General features: G+C 56.3%; 1 protein-coding gene across 2 annotated transcripts in view; it reads left to right on the forward strand.

Annotated features, from left to right (window-relative positions):
* Window positions 1-16,464, forward strand: part of KIRREL1 (kirre like nephrin family adhesion molecule 1) — a 105,022-nt gene that overhangs the window by 78,090 nt on the left and 10,468 nt on the right. For both annotated transcript variants that reach the window (XM_012748708.3, XM_012748709.3), the window contains exons 2-4: window positions 8,187-8,336; window positions 10,135-10,284; window positions 15,309-15,466. In XM_012748708.3, the coding sequence (XP_012604162.1) occupies window positions 8,187-8,336; window positions 10,135-10,284; window positions 15,309-15,466 (458 nt within the window). The remainder of the gene's footprint in view (window positions 1-8,186; window positions 8,337-10,134; window positions 10,285-15,308; window positions 15,467-16,464) is intronic.

The following is a 16,464-nucleotide window of genomic DNA, read 5'->3' on the forward strand; positions in this document are numbered from 1 at the left end:
CAGGGGTGGGATCTGAGAGCATCAGAGCTGGAAAGGCCCTTGGGGGCCAAGTTATTCCTTCCCTTTACAGTTCATAGAGGCTGAGACTCAGACAAGTGAAGTGACCTCCCCAAAGTCACACAGCCAGTTGGTGGCAGAGCCAGGACCAGATAAGCCTGCACCCCCAACTTCTGGTTTGGAGTACTTCTGCCCCACCCCCGCCCGGCAGGGCCATGCTGGGCCAGTCCCCCTTGCCTTATTCAGGGCTCTGTTCCTGTCTCTTTGGGTGACTAATCCACTGGCCCACTTGCCCTGTCACTATGAACACAGCCGGCCCCTGCAGCTGGCCTCTGTGGTCGCTCAAATGCAAGGAAACCAGGCCAGAATGTGGCCACTTGTAAAATCCCATCTGGTCCCTGGAAAGATGCCTTTGGCTGTCCCTACCCTACCCCCAGCCTTAGAGATGGACATCGGGGTGGCTGTGGCCAAGCAGTTGGGGTGAGGGAGGAGAGACTGGTTCTTCTGCTTATGGCTTTGGCTTCCTGGGACGAGCAAGAAAGGAGCAGAAGTGGGAAGGGGGTGCAGGTGGGTTGGGTCAGGGCATTCGAGGCCCCGCTGTTCACTGTGTCTTGTTCACTTCAAACTGAGAAATGCAGCCAGAGTGCTTTGGTGGGCAGGAGAGTAGAGGTGACAGTAGTCCTTGAATGTTTGGAAACTTGTCTTTGGGGGATGCAGTTTGTCATTTCGGACTCTTCATCTGATATCTGTGTCACCTGGCTTCTACTTATAGTCATTCCTCTGAGATTATCCTCTGTGAGCAAGTCAGTAGAGTTTTCCAGCCCCTGATGCCTCATCTGTCAAAGGAGGGGTTACAGTCTCTGCAGGCAGTCACGCCAGATTGGGGCACTTCAGTATACTGGGCTGGGTTCTGTGTAAGGCAGAATCAGCAGGCCTAGACCCCCCATCCCATGGTCAGACCAGCATCCGTGGTCATCCAGGGGCATCCTGTCTGTCCACACCCTTGCCCAGCCCAGCACCCCCCCACCCTTCCTCCCTGTGTCTCCCTTCCTCCATCCCCCTGCCTTCTCTCCTCCTCTGTCCCTTCCCTTTCTCCTTCCCCCTTTGCTGGGCTGCGGACCAAGCCCAGAGAATTGAAATCCTCTCTTCTCTGAGAGAATCCAGTGTGAGGAGACCTCTCTGGCTGTTGTATTTTTCATGGAGCGAGAAGGGAATGGCTGGGGTGGGGGGAAGAAAGTCCTGTGGGGGTGGGCAGAGAGTGAAGATGTGAGGCAGCGAGAGGGAGGGAGAGTGGAGTGTGGAGAGATTTAGTTCCATCTGAAAGCTGTCGGTGCGAATCAAAGGCTTCCCTTTGAACCAGCAGCGCGATCTGGAGTGGAGAGCGTGGGGACTGCTCTGGCCCAGGGGGTTCATTACTGCTCGTTTGATAAATCCGGGGAGACAGGGCCTGTCCTCCACCACCCCCCTCTCCTGCTCCCTGGCTTCTCGTGTGCTTGGCCCCGTTCCCTCCCTGGTTCCGGGCTGGCCTGGCAGCCTGGGCTCTGGGGACATGACCGCCAGGGCACGTGTGCAGTGACACGGGAGCAGACGGGTGCCCGTGGGTGCTGGGACACAGACTTGAATGTAGAAGTCGGGAGGGGTGTGCGTGTGTGCATGGCGGCAAATGCGTGTGCTTGCGTGTTGTGGTGCACATGCCCACAAGAAGTGTACAGCGTGTGTGTGAGAAGCTGTGAGCATTTCCAACCTCTTTAGGGTAGACTTAGAGGTCGCTTCCTAGTTTGTAGTGAAAGACAGGATTCGCCCTCCCTGTCCTCCCCAGGCCTCTGGAGGAACAGAAGGTGTGTTCGCACGGAGACTGGCCGGCTCTGGCCCCCAGTGCTGTGATGAAGATGGAGGAGGGAGTTGGAGGACAGAGCCAGTGGCCCCAGGAAGATCAGGGTTAAGAAGGAGAGAGTGTCCCAGGACAGAGGACGGCATTAAGGGCAGGTAGACAGGCCTCTGGGGACAGGTCCGCACAATGGCCTGAATCTGAGCTGGGAGGTCCCAGAACTCAGCAGGACCCAGGCTGTTCAGATGGCATTCCAGGGCCTGGTCCCTGGCTGTGCTTGCTGGGTCTGGTACTTACTGGCTGTGTGACTGCAGGGGCGTTGCCTTATTAGGGATAAAAATTGTACCAACTCATTGGGTAGTTGTGTACATAAGTGAACTTGTACCAGTGAGCTGTGTGGCGCGGTAAGCAGGGCTGTTTGTCGTTCTGCTGCTCCTGTAGGCGGCCACCGGTGTGGCCGAAAGTTGTCGGTGTTTTGCGAGTCACTGAAACCTCTCTGGGCACTGCTGGTGGCTGCTCCAGCCTTGGGTACCACTCTTGCCTTCATGTAGGGACATTTACATCAAGCCTTCCCCAGTGCTGTCAGCAGAGCACAGGGCGAGTGTGTGTGGCTCTAGGGCACTGGGGTCCGAGGAGCACTGCCCCCCCTCCCCCGCCATAGGTAAGCAGCATTCAGGTGAAGTCTGAGCTGTAGCTCGGGATCAGGAGTGGTAGATGGGCAGAACTTAGGGACACCCGCAATTCTCTTCCAGCTGGAAGCCATGAAGCTAGTTCATTCTGCAGAGGCTTCTTGTAGCATTGCCAAGGGCGAGGACTGTGGACCCCAAAAGACCTGAGTTCAAAACCCACCTCTGCCACTTACAAGCTGCACCTTAAGTGCCCTGAGCCTTACTTCCCTTTTATCTAAAAAGGAGGTAATAATGACTGCCGCTGCGAGTGGACTGTGCTGCTGGAAACGAGGTGTGTGAGGCATCTGCCCCAGTGCCTGGCATGGTCGGCATCTGGTAATGGGAAGTGTTCATCGTGAAGGGACAAGAACGGTAAATCAAATCATCCCTGTTGTCCAGGGGCTCCTGGGAGGGTGGGGGAGACAGAAACACGCACAGAGTAACTTCTAATCCCAGGTAGGCTGTGATAAGTGCCAACCAGAAGCCCAAACAGTGTGGTGGGAGACGAGGGGGGGGGGAACAAGTTCAAGGCTGAGGCTAGAGGAGCTTTGTGCTGTGGGGACAGGGGTGGTGAGGGCTGTGGGTTAACCTGATAGGAAGGAGGTCTGGGAGAGAGGTGGAGGGGAGGCTGGGGGGAATTCAGGGTCCCCCCAGCTCTCACCTCCCCTCACCTTGCCAAGAAGCACCAAGCTGCCTGCAGTATCCCCTGCTGCGCTCCAGATTTCTCCCCTGGGTCCTTCGGAGCTCCTCTCACCCCTCTGATCACCTTATTCAGCTGTTCACCTGCCTGCTAACCCTGGCAGAGCCTCCCGGGGTCCCCTACTCTGGTGGAACGATGCAGAGTCCAACACTGGGGCAGAGGTGGGGTGCTGGCCCAGTGTGACCATGGCCCCCACACCACCCTGCCCACCTCTCTGTCTTCTCCCGGTCTCCACCCCTCTCTCCTCCTGCTTTCCTGCTTTGGCCTGGTGTCTGTGCTCTGTGGTCCTTTGTCACACTGGGTTTTCCTGGTGCTTTTCCGTCCCTGGGGACCCCCTATATGGGCCTGGCCTCAGCATGCATCTTTTTCTTCCTGGGCTCTCCCTGGCAGAGTTCTCCTCTTCCCTCCTCACTCCCCTCTCTCCTTCCTCTGCCCGCTATCCCTGCACCTCTGTGTGGGTGTCTGTCTCTGGCTCTATTTCTCAGCCTCATTTGCACCTCTGCTGGCCTCCTCCTCGGCGTGTGTGTGAGTGTGCACGCTCCTCACGTGTGCGTGCAGCTCGGTAGCTCTTTGCCTGCCTCCACGGCGGCTGCTTAAGAGTTCACCGCGTCTGTGGTGGTGTCTGAAGCTGGGGAGGGAGCGAGATCCAAGCAGGTGGAAATCCACTTAAAAACACACACAGAACCGCAGAGTTGCACGTTCCCCCCAGACTGGAGCTGCCAGGATTTGGCAGTGCAGCTGGGGCAAGTCTGTGTTCACGCTCTGCCTGTGGTCAGGCCCTCCCTGGCTCCCCACGGCCCACCTTCTCACCCCGCAGTGGGCTGATTCCCTGCATTTCTGCCTGGCGCTGGTTTTGTTTCCTGGAAGTGGGCACCGGTGCAGGGATGGGACTGAACGTTCACCCCAGTTTGGGGCAGGCTGTGCTCTGTGGTGTAGACAGGCCAGGTGTAGAAGGCCAGGCTGCCAGGACCTCAGAGGGGGGTGTGCAGGGACGTGTGCATGGGCTACCTGCTAGGCCACTTGTGTGGGTCGTTGGCACTGTCTTGACACTCCAGGACATACCAATACCTCATCCCCACCTTTCAGTATAAGGCCACTAGGACACTCCCACCCTCTCTTGACTGCACAGCTGCGTCCTGTCTGAGGTCTGCACCTCGCTGCTCCCTTCCCAGGCTTTCTCCTCCACTCCCTCGCATCCCCCCATCATTGCACTGGAAACTTTCAGACCTGCCTCCCTACCCTTCAGCCCTGCTCCACATTCCCTTTTTCCAGGGAGCTTCCCAGAACCATCTCCAGTTCCTGTCCCCAGCACTGTCCCTCCTCTCACTGGGGGAAGATGCTGTCCCCTTCACCCTCCTGGCCTGCGTCTGCCTCTGCTGGAGTCTGCGGGCCTCGCGGGGGGGGGGGGTAGGGCATGCTCTGCCCCCTTTTCTCGGTGGGGGTGTTGCAAGGCAGGACTGTCGGCAGTTTGCTCACTCTCACTCCTCGGCAGATTTATTCAGAACCTCTGTGGTGTGCCCAGCCGCCAGGCCCTGTGCCCGGTGGTGGGTCTTGGGCTATGAGTGACATAGCTCAGACTCCAAGAGTTGTCTCTGGGGCCGGGCAGGGAGGGGGCGGCCACTGGGCTGCAGTGTGGCCCCTGCTATGGCAGAAGAGAGGAGTGAGTACAGATGCTCCGAGGGAATGCATGCAAATCATGGAAGACTTCCCAGAGGAGGTGACTGTTTGAATCAGAGGATGGGGGAGTGTTCTGCTCACGGAACCTGTGCAAGAGTGGGAAGGGGTAATAGAAGCCTGGCACGTGCAGAGTAGAGAGAACAGGACTTGGCGAGAGCAGACTTCGGGTTTCTCCTCATCGTGAACCGTGCTGGCATAGCCTGGGGGCATCTGGACGCCATCTCAGGTGCTGTCTTGCCTGCAGGGGCTGTTTTGGGACCAGAAAACATTGCCTGTGACTTCTGTGGGCTCAGGATCTAGGCTGCCTTTCCATCAAGTTAAATCCCCAAGACCCCTTCATTTCCCCTCCTGTCGGGGCTGTCTGCAGGGTCATTGCTTCCGTCTCCCTGTCTCTGGACGAAATGGCTTCAAACAGGCCTAAACCAAGAGAAAATGTTATTTCAAAGTCCCCAGAAAGACATAACCACCTTCTTTGACACGTCTCTGCTCAGGTTTCTGGCTGTCTCTCCAGTTGTCTAACTGCTCAGGGTAAACAGCGACCGTAACTACCATTTAGTGGGTATGTGCGAAGGACTGTACCGGGCCTTGTGTTCACCTCATCTCGTTTGGCTTTCACAGCACCCGGGAAGCAGGCATTATCATTCCCCCAGTTTAGCAAGCAGGAAAATGAAGCTTAGAGAGTAAGTAGCTTGGCCAAGGTCACTCAGTTAAGAAGCCACACAGGCAAAATGTAAACCTTAGTGTGTCTCCTAAACCTTCACTCTTAGTATTCGAGCATGGAGGGATCTGCAGTTTTTGGTCCAGGCTTGTCATTGTGCAGGTGAGCACATGGAGGCCCGGATGGGGAAGTGACATGGCCAAGGTCACACCACTCCTCACTGCAGCAAGCTCCCCATCTCCCAAATCTGACTCCAGGTGCTCCCCCCGCCACCGCCATCCTGCCGCAAGGCCAGTCACCTCCTCACTCCACGTGGACACGGAGCCAGCTGCTCACCGTCCTCTGGAGATGTCACCAGGAGACCGGGATGTCCAGGCCCCATGCAGGAAAGCTATGAATATAAATTCCATCTCTGAGCCAGAGCTCACCAGCCACCCCACTCTCAAGCCCTTGACTTGGGCTCCGGGGGCTGTGGGAAGGAGAAACGTGAGTGTGGAGAGTTTGCAGCATGTAGCTGCACTAGAGAAATGCGCAAGGATATGAATAAATTTGAATAATAATGAAGGCAATGCCTGAATTAATAATACAGGCTGCTCACCTGACCCACCCTTCTCCCAGGATCTCAGCACCTGCCACCCTAATCCTTCAAAATGTGCGTTGAGCCTTATCCTTTTCTCCTTTAGAAGATGTGAGTGGGAGATCAGGTCAGCAGAGTTTGGGGACACCCTCATAGAGTACGGGGGAGGGACCCTGTTTCAAACTTCCTGGCCCCTGCAGACCCAAAGAGCTGTACCTGCACATGTAAAGTAAGGGGGCTGACTACACTGTATCATATCCTGGCCACCACTCCTGGCCCCTGCCACCTCTTTTTCTGTCCCCTTTGTGTGCAGCATCCAATGTGGATGGATGTCCAGGGGGAGGGGAGATCATGACTCTCAGTCTTAGAGGAGAGGTTCCTGTTCTGCTATAACAGTTAGGGCAAACCCCCAGTTACCAGCTTCCCTTCACCCTGTGACAAGCAAAAACATGGGTATAAGCCCTGATAACTCGAGAGAGGACAGCGGGGCTGGCTGATGCGACCAGTTGTGTTTGCCCAAGGGGCCAAGGGATCAGCTTAGGAGGGCTTCCTGGAAGAGGGGGATGTGGGGCAAGTTCGGAAAGAAGGGGAGAAATGGGGCTGGAGGAGAAAAACGAAGGGAGAGAGGAGACTAGGATCTGTCATGGCTTAGAGGGAGATCTTGGAATGGGGAGGGGTGAGTTAAGTTTGCTTACACACAGTAGTGATGGCAGGTTAGAGAAATTTTGGAAAGCTGGGTTTGCAAAGGGTTGGATTTGGGGATTTGGCCTCTGCAAAGACTCCTGAGCTAGGGAGCGAAAGAAGAGGTAGGAGACCCTGAGTTCTGGGGAGAGCTGATTTTGGTTACTTGGTGTGATAGGTAGGGAGTGTGGCAAGGAAGCCCAGACCGTTCCCTTTGCTGTCCTCCGGCCTCTCAGTTTCCCCTCCTCTCCTTTTCCCACAACCTGGCGAAGGACGCTGAGCCCACAGCTCCTGTAGCTCTGCAGGGAGTCTAGCCTGCCCCACCGCTGGGGCTGACCAGTGCTGGTTGGAGCGGGTGCTGGGGGAGAAGAAACCCGCAATGCAATTCCCTGCTCCATTTAGGCTCCACAATTAAAGGCAATTACTCTGCAGTTCTCTAATCAAATGCTCCCGGCCGAGCTGCCAGCCGGGCAGCCATGTGTAGCTCCCACAGCCGGAGGGAGAGTGGAACAGAGTCACGTGGCCTCTCAGCTCCCACCGTGCTAGTGTGGGAGGCTGGGGGTGTGCAGGTGTGTCCACGTGTGTACACTCACGCCCCCAGCACTTGGGAGCAAGGAGTAAACACACACAGCAGTGCAAGCATGTCAAGAAGTGCGTTCAGAGCTACTTGGTTTTGGATACACTCCCCGCCCAGGAAGCTTCTGTTACACACCTGTGGACATGCCTGCCCCATGAAACCTATGCACTTACTACATGCATTGAAGGGAGAATTGTACCTGGCATAGTTGCATGCATGTGGTGGCTCATGTTGGCTCCCATTGGCTCACATGACTCATGTCCAACTAGGGGTCATGGTAGAATGGACCCAAGTCCCAAGGATCGAGGGGGGCTGCAGCATCACCAGCAGCCATCGTTATGAATGCACCACCCGTTGTTAACACGGGTGTGGGGGGTTCCTCCATCAGCAGCGGCTGATGGAGGAACAGCCCAGGCCCCGGGGAGCAGGGGCTCAGGCTCTCATCCCAGCTCTGCCGTTAACTCACTGGGTGCCCCTGGATAAGTTACTCTTCTCCCTGGACCTCCTCTGTAAAATGAGAGGGTTGGACTAGACCCATCTCCGAGACCTTTACATAACACTGCACCGCTTTCAACAATGTCCAAGCACTCCAGCTCCTGAAACCCATTCCTGTGGGCCATGGAGGGGAAAGGAATAAAGGGTGAGCACGTGACAGCTTGGAGGGAAGGGGCTGAGGCTGAAGTGGAGCAGACACCCGAGAGTCCTCCTCCCCAGCCTGAGGTGCTCTCCCTCCTGCCTCCTGCAGAGTGTGCGTGGTGGGGGGCTCTTGGAGGACCCCTCTCCCCACTCATCGCCTTATCCAGTGCTGCCTTTGGCTTTGCAGGGACCCAGACCCGCTTCAGCCAGGAGCCAGCCGACCAAACCGTGGTGGCCGGACAGCGGGCCGTGCTCCCCTGTGTGCTGCTCAACTACTCTGGGATTGTGCAATGGACCAAGGACGGGCTGGCCCTGGGCATGGGCCAGGGCCTCAAAGGTGAGTGCAGCCACCCAGCCACCCAACGTCCCAACTGTCTCATCTCTGCACGCTTTTCCCACTCCCAGCGTAGATTTCTGGACTTACCATCCCGTAGTGTCCTCACCACCCTCCTCGGTGCTCCAGCCTCCCCCTCCCTGTTCTCCCCAGCTCCGTCTCTCTCCACTGCTTTCCCAACCCCTAGCTCTGCCTTTTCTGCTGCTGCGGACTGGCTTGAGGAAGGCAGCACGACACCAGAGAGGTTAGAAGAGAACTTCAGATGGACAGACAGACACCCTGAGGGGTGGCACGGGCAGAGGTCTAGCAGGAGGAACGGCAAAGGAAGGAGAGAGCACGGGCAATTTCTGCGTCCTGCAAGTTTCTTATGCCAGGCTGGCTCTGCTCCAGCCTCTCTCCTCCCCCCTGCACGGGCGATGTCTGCTCAGAGGCCAAAAACTCATTTTAATATCAGCCCGAGCACTCATTTATTTATTCATTCAACAAGCCTTTATTAAGCACTGGTATGTAGCTGGTGCTGAAGCAAATGTAATGAGTCAGTCAAAAACAGAAAGCAACCTCCTGTATTCTAAAGCAAGTAAAGAGACCTTTGGAAAGGCCACCTGGCAGGGTGGATGGGGGGCCGGGACGGCTGGGTTCTAGTCCCGCCTCCACCGCCTGCCCGCTGGGTGACCTCAGGAAGGGCACTCCACCTCTCTGGGCCTTCATGTACTGGGTGTGAAACAGGTATGGTAGTTGCAGGCCTGCCTGCCCTGGAAGTGCATTTGTGAGTTTTGAGCCCGATGAGAGAATGTGCTTTGCGAAAACACACTGTGAGCAGCAAAGCACGGTGATGATGTCAGTATGGCAGGGGCCTGTATATTTCCACTCTCATTATTTTTGTGGGGGTTGAGGTGATTTGCTGTGGGCTCCATGTGTTAGCCCAGGTAGGGGAAATTTGTCTGTGTGGAGCAATCCGTATAAAGGAAAGCGATGGGTCTGGTGCATCCATTGATGATAGAAAGAGAAAGAAACTGGAGAGAGAGATCAATAGATATGGAGTGAGAAGGATCGATAGCCTCTGGACAGAGGGAGATAATGGGAGGCAGCCATGGTGGGGAACAGGGGAGAGGAGGGCAGCAGAGTGGGAGGGGGGTGGCAGCCTGGGGGAGGGAGGGCAAGGGAGACTGAATTGGAGACCCCCACCCCTGCCTCGGCCACCACGGGAAACCAGGACTCTGGTTTAGGGGCTTTGGGGGCAGCTGGGGGGGGGCTGCCTCATCCGCCCTCCCACGGCGCAGGGGCAAGGCCGGGCCTGCCTAGGGCTTCCCTCTGCCTTGCAAGTCCCGCAGAAGTGCCCCCAGTGAGCTCCCGTCTGTGCGGTGGTGCCCTATATTTCCTGGCGCCCACATGCTCTGTCTCTCTCCCCCTCTCCTGTTCTCCCTGCTGTCTGCCTTTTTTCGCTCCTCTTTCTTTCCTATTATTATGAGAGACATTTGTCTGCAAACAGCTTCAGAGATTTCCTCTGCTCCTGCTCCCCTCTCCGCCTCTGCCCCCCTCCTGTCCGCTCCTCCAGCTCTGTGGCTCCCAGTCTCTCGGGGGCGGGGGCGGGGGTGGGTTGACGACAGGCGCCCGCGTTGGGGACCTCACCCTCTCCCCTGACAGTGGTGTCCCAGCACGGGGCACAGGGAGGAGCGCAGCTCTGGGTCTGTTGGGCCCTGGCAGGGGATGAGGGGTGGGCAGTGGGGTGTCCTTAGGGGCGGGGCCGTCCCGGTTCCAAGGTTGGGGCTCACCCCGGGCCTCGCCCTTTCTGTTTCTGCAGCCTGGCCGCGGTACCGGGTCGTGGGCTCCGCGGACGCCGGGCAGTACAACCTGGAGATCACGGATGCCGAGCTGTCTGACGACGCCTCCTACGAGTGCCAGGCCACCGAGGCCGCCCTGCGCTCCCGGAGGGCCAAGCTCACCGTGCTCAGTAATGACCCCAGCGCCCTTCCGCGCCTCTCCTGTCCTCGCAGCCCCTCCTGCTCTCCGGTTCCCTCTTCAGGGTCTCATCTTCTGCTCTGTTGCTGGCCTCATCCCCGCCCCCACCGTCCCCCTGTCCCTGGTTTTCTCTCTCCAGCTCCTTCTTTAAACTTCCCCCAAAGCCAGGTCCAGGTAGGAGGGAGTGGAGCAGGACGCGGGGGCTGTGTGAGGCTCCGAGTCCTCTTTGCTCCAGCCTGTGCCCAGACCACTCAAGGACAGGGCTTTCGGCTTCTGGACACAAAGCTGGAGGGACGAGTCCCCACGGGAGCAGGGAAGGGTGGGGTGATGGAAATGGGGTTTCTCCTGGCGGACAGGCTTGTTGGTGAGGGAGCCCCTCCCTTCTTGCTTCTGCCCCTCTGCTGCCCGAGAGCCCAGAAAGGGCCTCCTTGCTCCTTCCCTCCCTCGCCCCCCTTAGCTGCTTCCTTTGCTCCCTCGGCCTCACCCTCCTCTCGGGTTCACCTGGGGGCTCCTCGGGGGGCAGGGCTGGAAGGGATGGGCCCTGGGGCTGAGTTCTGAGGGGCTGAGGTCTGAGGGGCTGTGTCTGGACGGCTGCTGTCAGAGGGCCGGCTCTGGAAGCCAGGCGCCTGGCAGCCACCCGCTCACAGGGGGACTGAGCAGATGTCCCTCTATGGTAACCCCCGAGGCCATTTGCATAATGAGGGGACTCTCTCCTGCACACAGTGCCGGAATGAGGCCGGCGCCTGCAGGCCCCCTGCCCACCTGGCCCCCTCCGCCTCTCCGCCTGCCTCTGGGCCCATCAGTCTTCCCCCCTCTCCCTGCTGTCTTGTCTCGCGGTGCCCTGCCTCTGCTGTGCTTTCTGTCTCGGGCTAGCACTCTGTCTGCCTGTGACCCTCTGCCTTCCCTTTTGTCATTGACTCTGTCCCTGACTTTTTTCCTGCCTCCTTTTCCTCCCCCTAACCTGGAATCACTGAAATGGGGGGAGGCGCCAGGACGGATGGGAGGAAGGAGAGAGGAGCCGAGCTGAGTGAGCCTGGACACAAGGAAGTTTCATTCTGTGGGGGAGGGAGGTGAGAAGGTGACAAGCTGTCCTGGTGTAGCAGGAGCAGTCCTGAACTGCTGGGGTCAGGAGACCTGGGCTCCGGATGCTCCTTGGCCATTTTGGCACGACGGCCATGAAGAGGTGATGACCCCGGGCATGGCTTTCCTCACTGGTAACGTGGCACAATGACATCAGCCTTTTCTTAGCAACTGCGGCTTTGCTGCACAGGGACTTGTAAACTGTGAGAGTGGGCGAATGTGAGGCGTCAGAGTAAGTGAGGACTGGAGGGACCCAACGGCCGATTTCTTCAGCTGTACAGGGCCTGGAGGACGGGGATTCATGGCCGGTGGATGACTTCCTTTTCCTCTCTAGGACTAAAGTGGGGAGAATTAGCAAGGAACAGGATTGAGGTTAGAGAGCAAGAATTGGAGGGTGAACATGGGGTGCCAAGACACCGTCTTCCATCCCTCACTGGTGGGGGGGGCAGCCCCCATGCTGGATCAGCCACTCCAAGGGAACCACGAGATGCTTAGGAAGCCCTGTCCCTTCTTCTTCCTCCTTAACTGCCTCTATTTTGGACCCTGGAAAGTGCAACTCCTGCCCTGGAGAACACTCATCCTTATGAGGAGTGCTTGATACTCTTCTTTTCTCTCTCCTACCCCAGCACAGAGACAGAGAGATAGAGAGAGATGAAAAGAGGCCAACTAAGCCCCTCGGTACTGCTGGAATAAGGGCTTATAATGGCATCCAGTGGCTTGGTCCATCAAGGAAGGCTTCCTGGAAGAGGAGAATGCCAATAGGAACTCTAGATGGGGGGGGGCGCACCTTGTTAAAAAGTGCAGGTCAATGACGGAGAGCTGCAGGAGCAGGGGAGCCGACAGCCTTGTTGGGGGGCATGGCGGGTGTGGAGGTGTGGGCCTCACTGGCCTGCCAGGGGGGCTTGGACGGGTGGAGGAGCCGATGGAGCTGAGAGGGACGTGGGGGTGGTTAGTCCAGCTGCACTTGTCTTCTCACTCTCTGTCCTCCTTGTCTCTCTCCTGGACTCGCAGACACCCTGCCACCTGCAGCATGTGGAGACAATAAGAAAGCATGACATTTTCTGCATCCCTTCCTGCTTACCCACTTGCCTATAGCCTTTGCTCAAGGCAGCAGGGCCCAGAGACTGGGCAGGGCAGAAATGAGGAGTGGGCTGTGCCCAGTGGCTGGAGCAGCCTCCCTGCACACCACCGGCCCCTTAGACTCACCTTCTCCCCAGCCATGGTCTCCAAGCCCCTTCCTCCCCAGGCCGACCTTCTTCACAGAGTGGCCTCTCCCATTCCTCCTTATGGTCCACACACCTGCACCCCCTCATCACCCCTGGTGATAAATAACTTGAGGGCTGCGTGAGGAGTGTGGTTTAGGGGTCTGGGGGGCCTGGCCCACACCCCACTCTGCCCTTTTGCTCACCCTCTTGCCTCTGAGCACATTTGCTTAACCTTCTTGAGCCTGTAACCTTCTTATCTGTAAATTGGGGTTAATGGTATTTACTATGAAAGGATTAACGAAATATACTCCATGATACAGATTAAGTGAAAGCATGTACACGTGGCACTTTGGCCAACACAAGGTGAACATCCAGTTGAACAGTAGAAATTATTGTCAATCATATCATAGTTTGCAGTTGGCTTCACACTCTTGATTCTTGTTTCATTTCTACAATAACAGCTCTAAGGAATAGGTGTCAGTATTATTTTTGAAATTTTACAAACAAGGAAACTGAGGCGACAGGCACGTGGGCATATTGACGTGCAAATCATAAACTCTTGTTCATAAACACATGCACATCTGGACTCATGACCTCTAACAGCTGGCTGAGCAGACACCTCAACAGCTTTATTTTCCTTTGCCCCAATAGAGAGGACAGGGATAGGCTTGTGGAGGATGGGCACAGAGTTTGGAAAATGATAGAGCAAGGTAGGCCAGCGGCAGAGGTGACAGGTGGACGGTCTTTGCCTGAACAAAGGGAACGGGAACACTGCAAGGGCAGGGGAGACGGATGCCTTCCCCTCGGGGCACTCCGCATGTCTGGGCACACATCTGGGATGGCATCTCCTCAGAGCTGTCCCCACCCAAGACCTCACTCCTGGTGTGACCTCAGAGGGACCCAGGCAGACCTGGAGGCCCTGAGTGGTGGCTCTCCACCTTTTTCTACGTCTGAAGCTGCTTCCCGCCCCCATCCCCAAACCTGCACCCATCTGGCACTGGAACCAGATACACTGGCATCTGGGAGGAGGGGCCAGGATGCAGAGGGTAATTAGCCTGGCCGGACTTGGAGCCACTGCTGGCTCTCGCCCCGGTGGTAAGCTGACGCATTCTGCCGGTGACAGTTTATACACAATATCATACCCGACCTTCTCAAGGGTCCAGTGAGTAGGCATTGTTCTGTCTCTGATGAAGAAACTAAGATTCAGTGACTTTAGGGACTCACCAAGATCACACAACAGGTAAACAGGAGTGCCAGGATTTGCAACCAGGGCAGCCTCAGTCTAAACTTCATTCTTTTCCTGCTATATCACCTGGCATGCAGGAGTTGAACAGAATGCTAGGACCGGCTGCAAGGTTTCTATCTACTAGAAGCCCCAGCATGGAGACCTCCATTTCATAAACTGAGGACAGCCCTGCCCACCCACCACTGGGCTCCATGGGCCGCCCAAGGTCTCCTCTCTAGGGTTCCTTCTAGAAAGTCCTTCTGAGTCTTTCTTTTCTTTCCCAGAAAGAGGCAAGCAAAATCCCTTCTCATTTCTGGTTGAATCCTGGGTGGGCCAGAAAGATTATAATCAAAATCCTTCTGCCTTTATTTCATCAGTCACTTATTCATTCATTCAGCAAATAGCCCTGAGCATCTGTTGTCACCCAAGCTCTGGGCAGCTCTTAGGGAACTTGCCTGCCCTCAGGGAACTTGTAGTCTGGGTCACTTCAGCATTTGAAAGCCTTGGGCATAAGGTGGGGAGATAGGGTAGGGAGAGGCCTCCTATTTGCTAGCATCAGACACCTGATCAATTCAATTCCTTAAGCATTTATTAAGCACCTACTTGGGTCACATTCTAGGCACTGGTGACCATATAAACATTAGTGAGACAGGGTCCCAGCTTTTCCAGGGGATAACAGTTTTGGTTGAGGTGGGAATAGATAAATTGTTATACGTAACCCAAATCCAAGGTAGATGGTGCAAAGAGCTCCAAGTGACTGGCTGGGACCACCGTGGGGGCTTTGGGTGGTGGCAGGGAAAGTCTTGTGCATCAGCCAGGATTTGGACAGGATGGGTAGCACTTCAACAGGAGCTGTAAGGGGAGGGCATGCCACATGGAAAGAAAACAGTATATGGAAAGACAAGGAGGTGAGAAATTAAAGGCCTTGGCTTGAGAATCCCGGGACGGGAGGCAGAGGAGCTTAGAACTCATGCTCAAGGCAGTCGTACCCATTGAAGGTGTCTGAGCAGGAGAGTGGCACAGTCTTAGCTGTGCTCTGGGGAAATAACCTGCCAGCAGTGTGACATGAGGTTGCTGCAGCAGGCCTGTCCACCTGGCTGCCGCAGGGCGGAGAAGCAGACAGGAAGGGAGAAGCCTGTGGGGTTAGCCACTTTTCCTCACCACCCCCCCCCACACACAGTGGGGGCTGTACTCAAGCCCTGTGATAGCCCAGCCCTTTCCTGAGCTTGTGGCCACCTCCTCCATCTGTTCTGTGTAGGCTTAAGCAATGGTAGGGACACGTAGTACCAGAAAAGAGTACAAGCTAGGAAAGAACTAACAGGGTCTGGGGAAGCTTGTGAGCTGGGGACCTAGGGCGAAGCCACCACCGGAGCAATGGAGACAGTGATTGTGAGTTAGGGGGTAGGGTGGCACCGCCCGCCAAGAGGTGGACGTGCAGAGGGAGGGATGCCGCCAGGGGCAGGGGGTGGGTCATCAGGGCTGACTCTGCTTTGCTCTCCCCCGCAGTCCCCCCGGAGGACACCAGGATTGACGGAGGCCCTGTGATTCTGCTGCAGGCAGGCACCCCGCACAACCTCACGTGCCGAGCCTTCAACGCCAAGCCTGCAGCCACCATCATCTGGTTCCGGGACGGGACACAGCAGGAGGGTGCCGTGGCCAGCACGGTGAGCCCTGGCTGTCCCCCCTGATCCTACTGGGCCTAGATCTCCTGCTCACCTCTCCTTCCCCACAGAGGGTGGACTGCAGACTCGGGGGGGACACAGAAGCGGCCTTTGAGGTCATTTGGTCCAACCCACTCATTATACAGTTGGGAAAATTGAGGCCCAGAGAAGTGAATTCCCAGGTTCACTGTGCCATTACTAAGACTAATAGTCATAATAGCTGCCATGGATTAAGCAGCACCTACTGCGTGCCAGGCACCATGCATGCTAAGCACTTTATGGACAATCTTAATTCTCACAGGAGTCCCATAAAGAAGATGTTACTTTAGTTCACACAGGAGGAAACTGATGTTCAGAGAGGTTGAGTGACTTACCCAAGGTCACATAGCTGGCAAGCTGCAGAGCTGGGTTTTGTACCTGGATCCGACTGTGCTCTCTCTCCCCTGGTCACTTCTACCCCCTTCCTTCAGCGTCTAGTTGGCATATGAGCCCAATGATCACAACTAAAAGTCTGGGGAAGCAGGGACTACTGTATGCATTTTATAGATGAGGAAGCCATGGCAGAGAAAGGCATCAAGTGACTTGCCCAGGGTCACATGGCAAAGTGGACAACGGTGCAGCTGGAGTCAAAATCCAGATCACCTAGTTGGGGTTCCTTCTGCAGCCGTGGGCAAACGTGTACGTGTGCCCAGCCCTTTGCTAGGTGCTGCAGGAGACGCTTCTCAGTTTAGAGAGAGAGGCGTTCACCTGTGTTCCTCGTGCAACCCCAGGGGCGCCTGGATTCTGGCTTTAGCTCTGCCCTTAACACGCTGTATTACCTTGGACAATTCACTTCACTCTTTCCGAGCCTTAGTTTCACCATTCAACAAATGATGATTTGTCCTCAGTGGCGCTACCGTTTTTTACAACCAAGAACTCTGTTATTTCCCTCCCAGCCAGGCTATGTGTTTTCAAATATTTTGACAATGAAACAGGTTGATTTGTTAATGGCCATTTGTCAT

Source organism: Microcebus murinus, chromosome 2 (genome assembly GCF_040939455.1).
Source record: "Microcebus murinus isolate Inina chromosome 2, M.murinus_Inina_mat1.0, whole genome shotgun sequence".
NCBI classification, from domain to species: Eukaryota; Metazoa; Chordata; class Mammalia; order Primates; family Cheirogaleidae; genus Microcebus; species Microcebus murinus.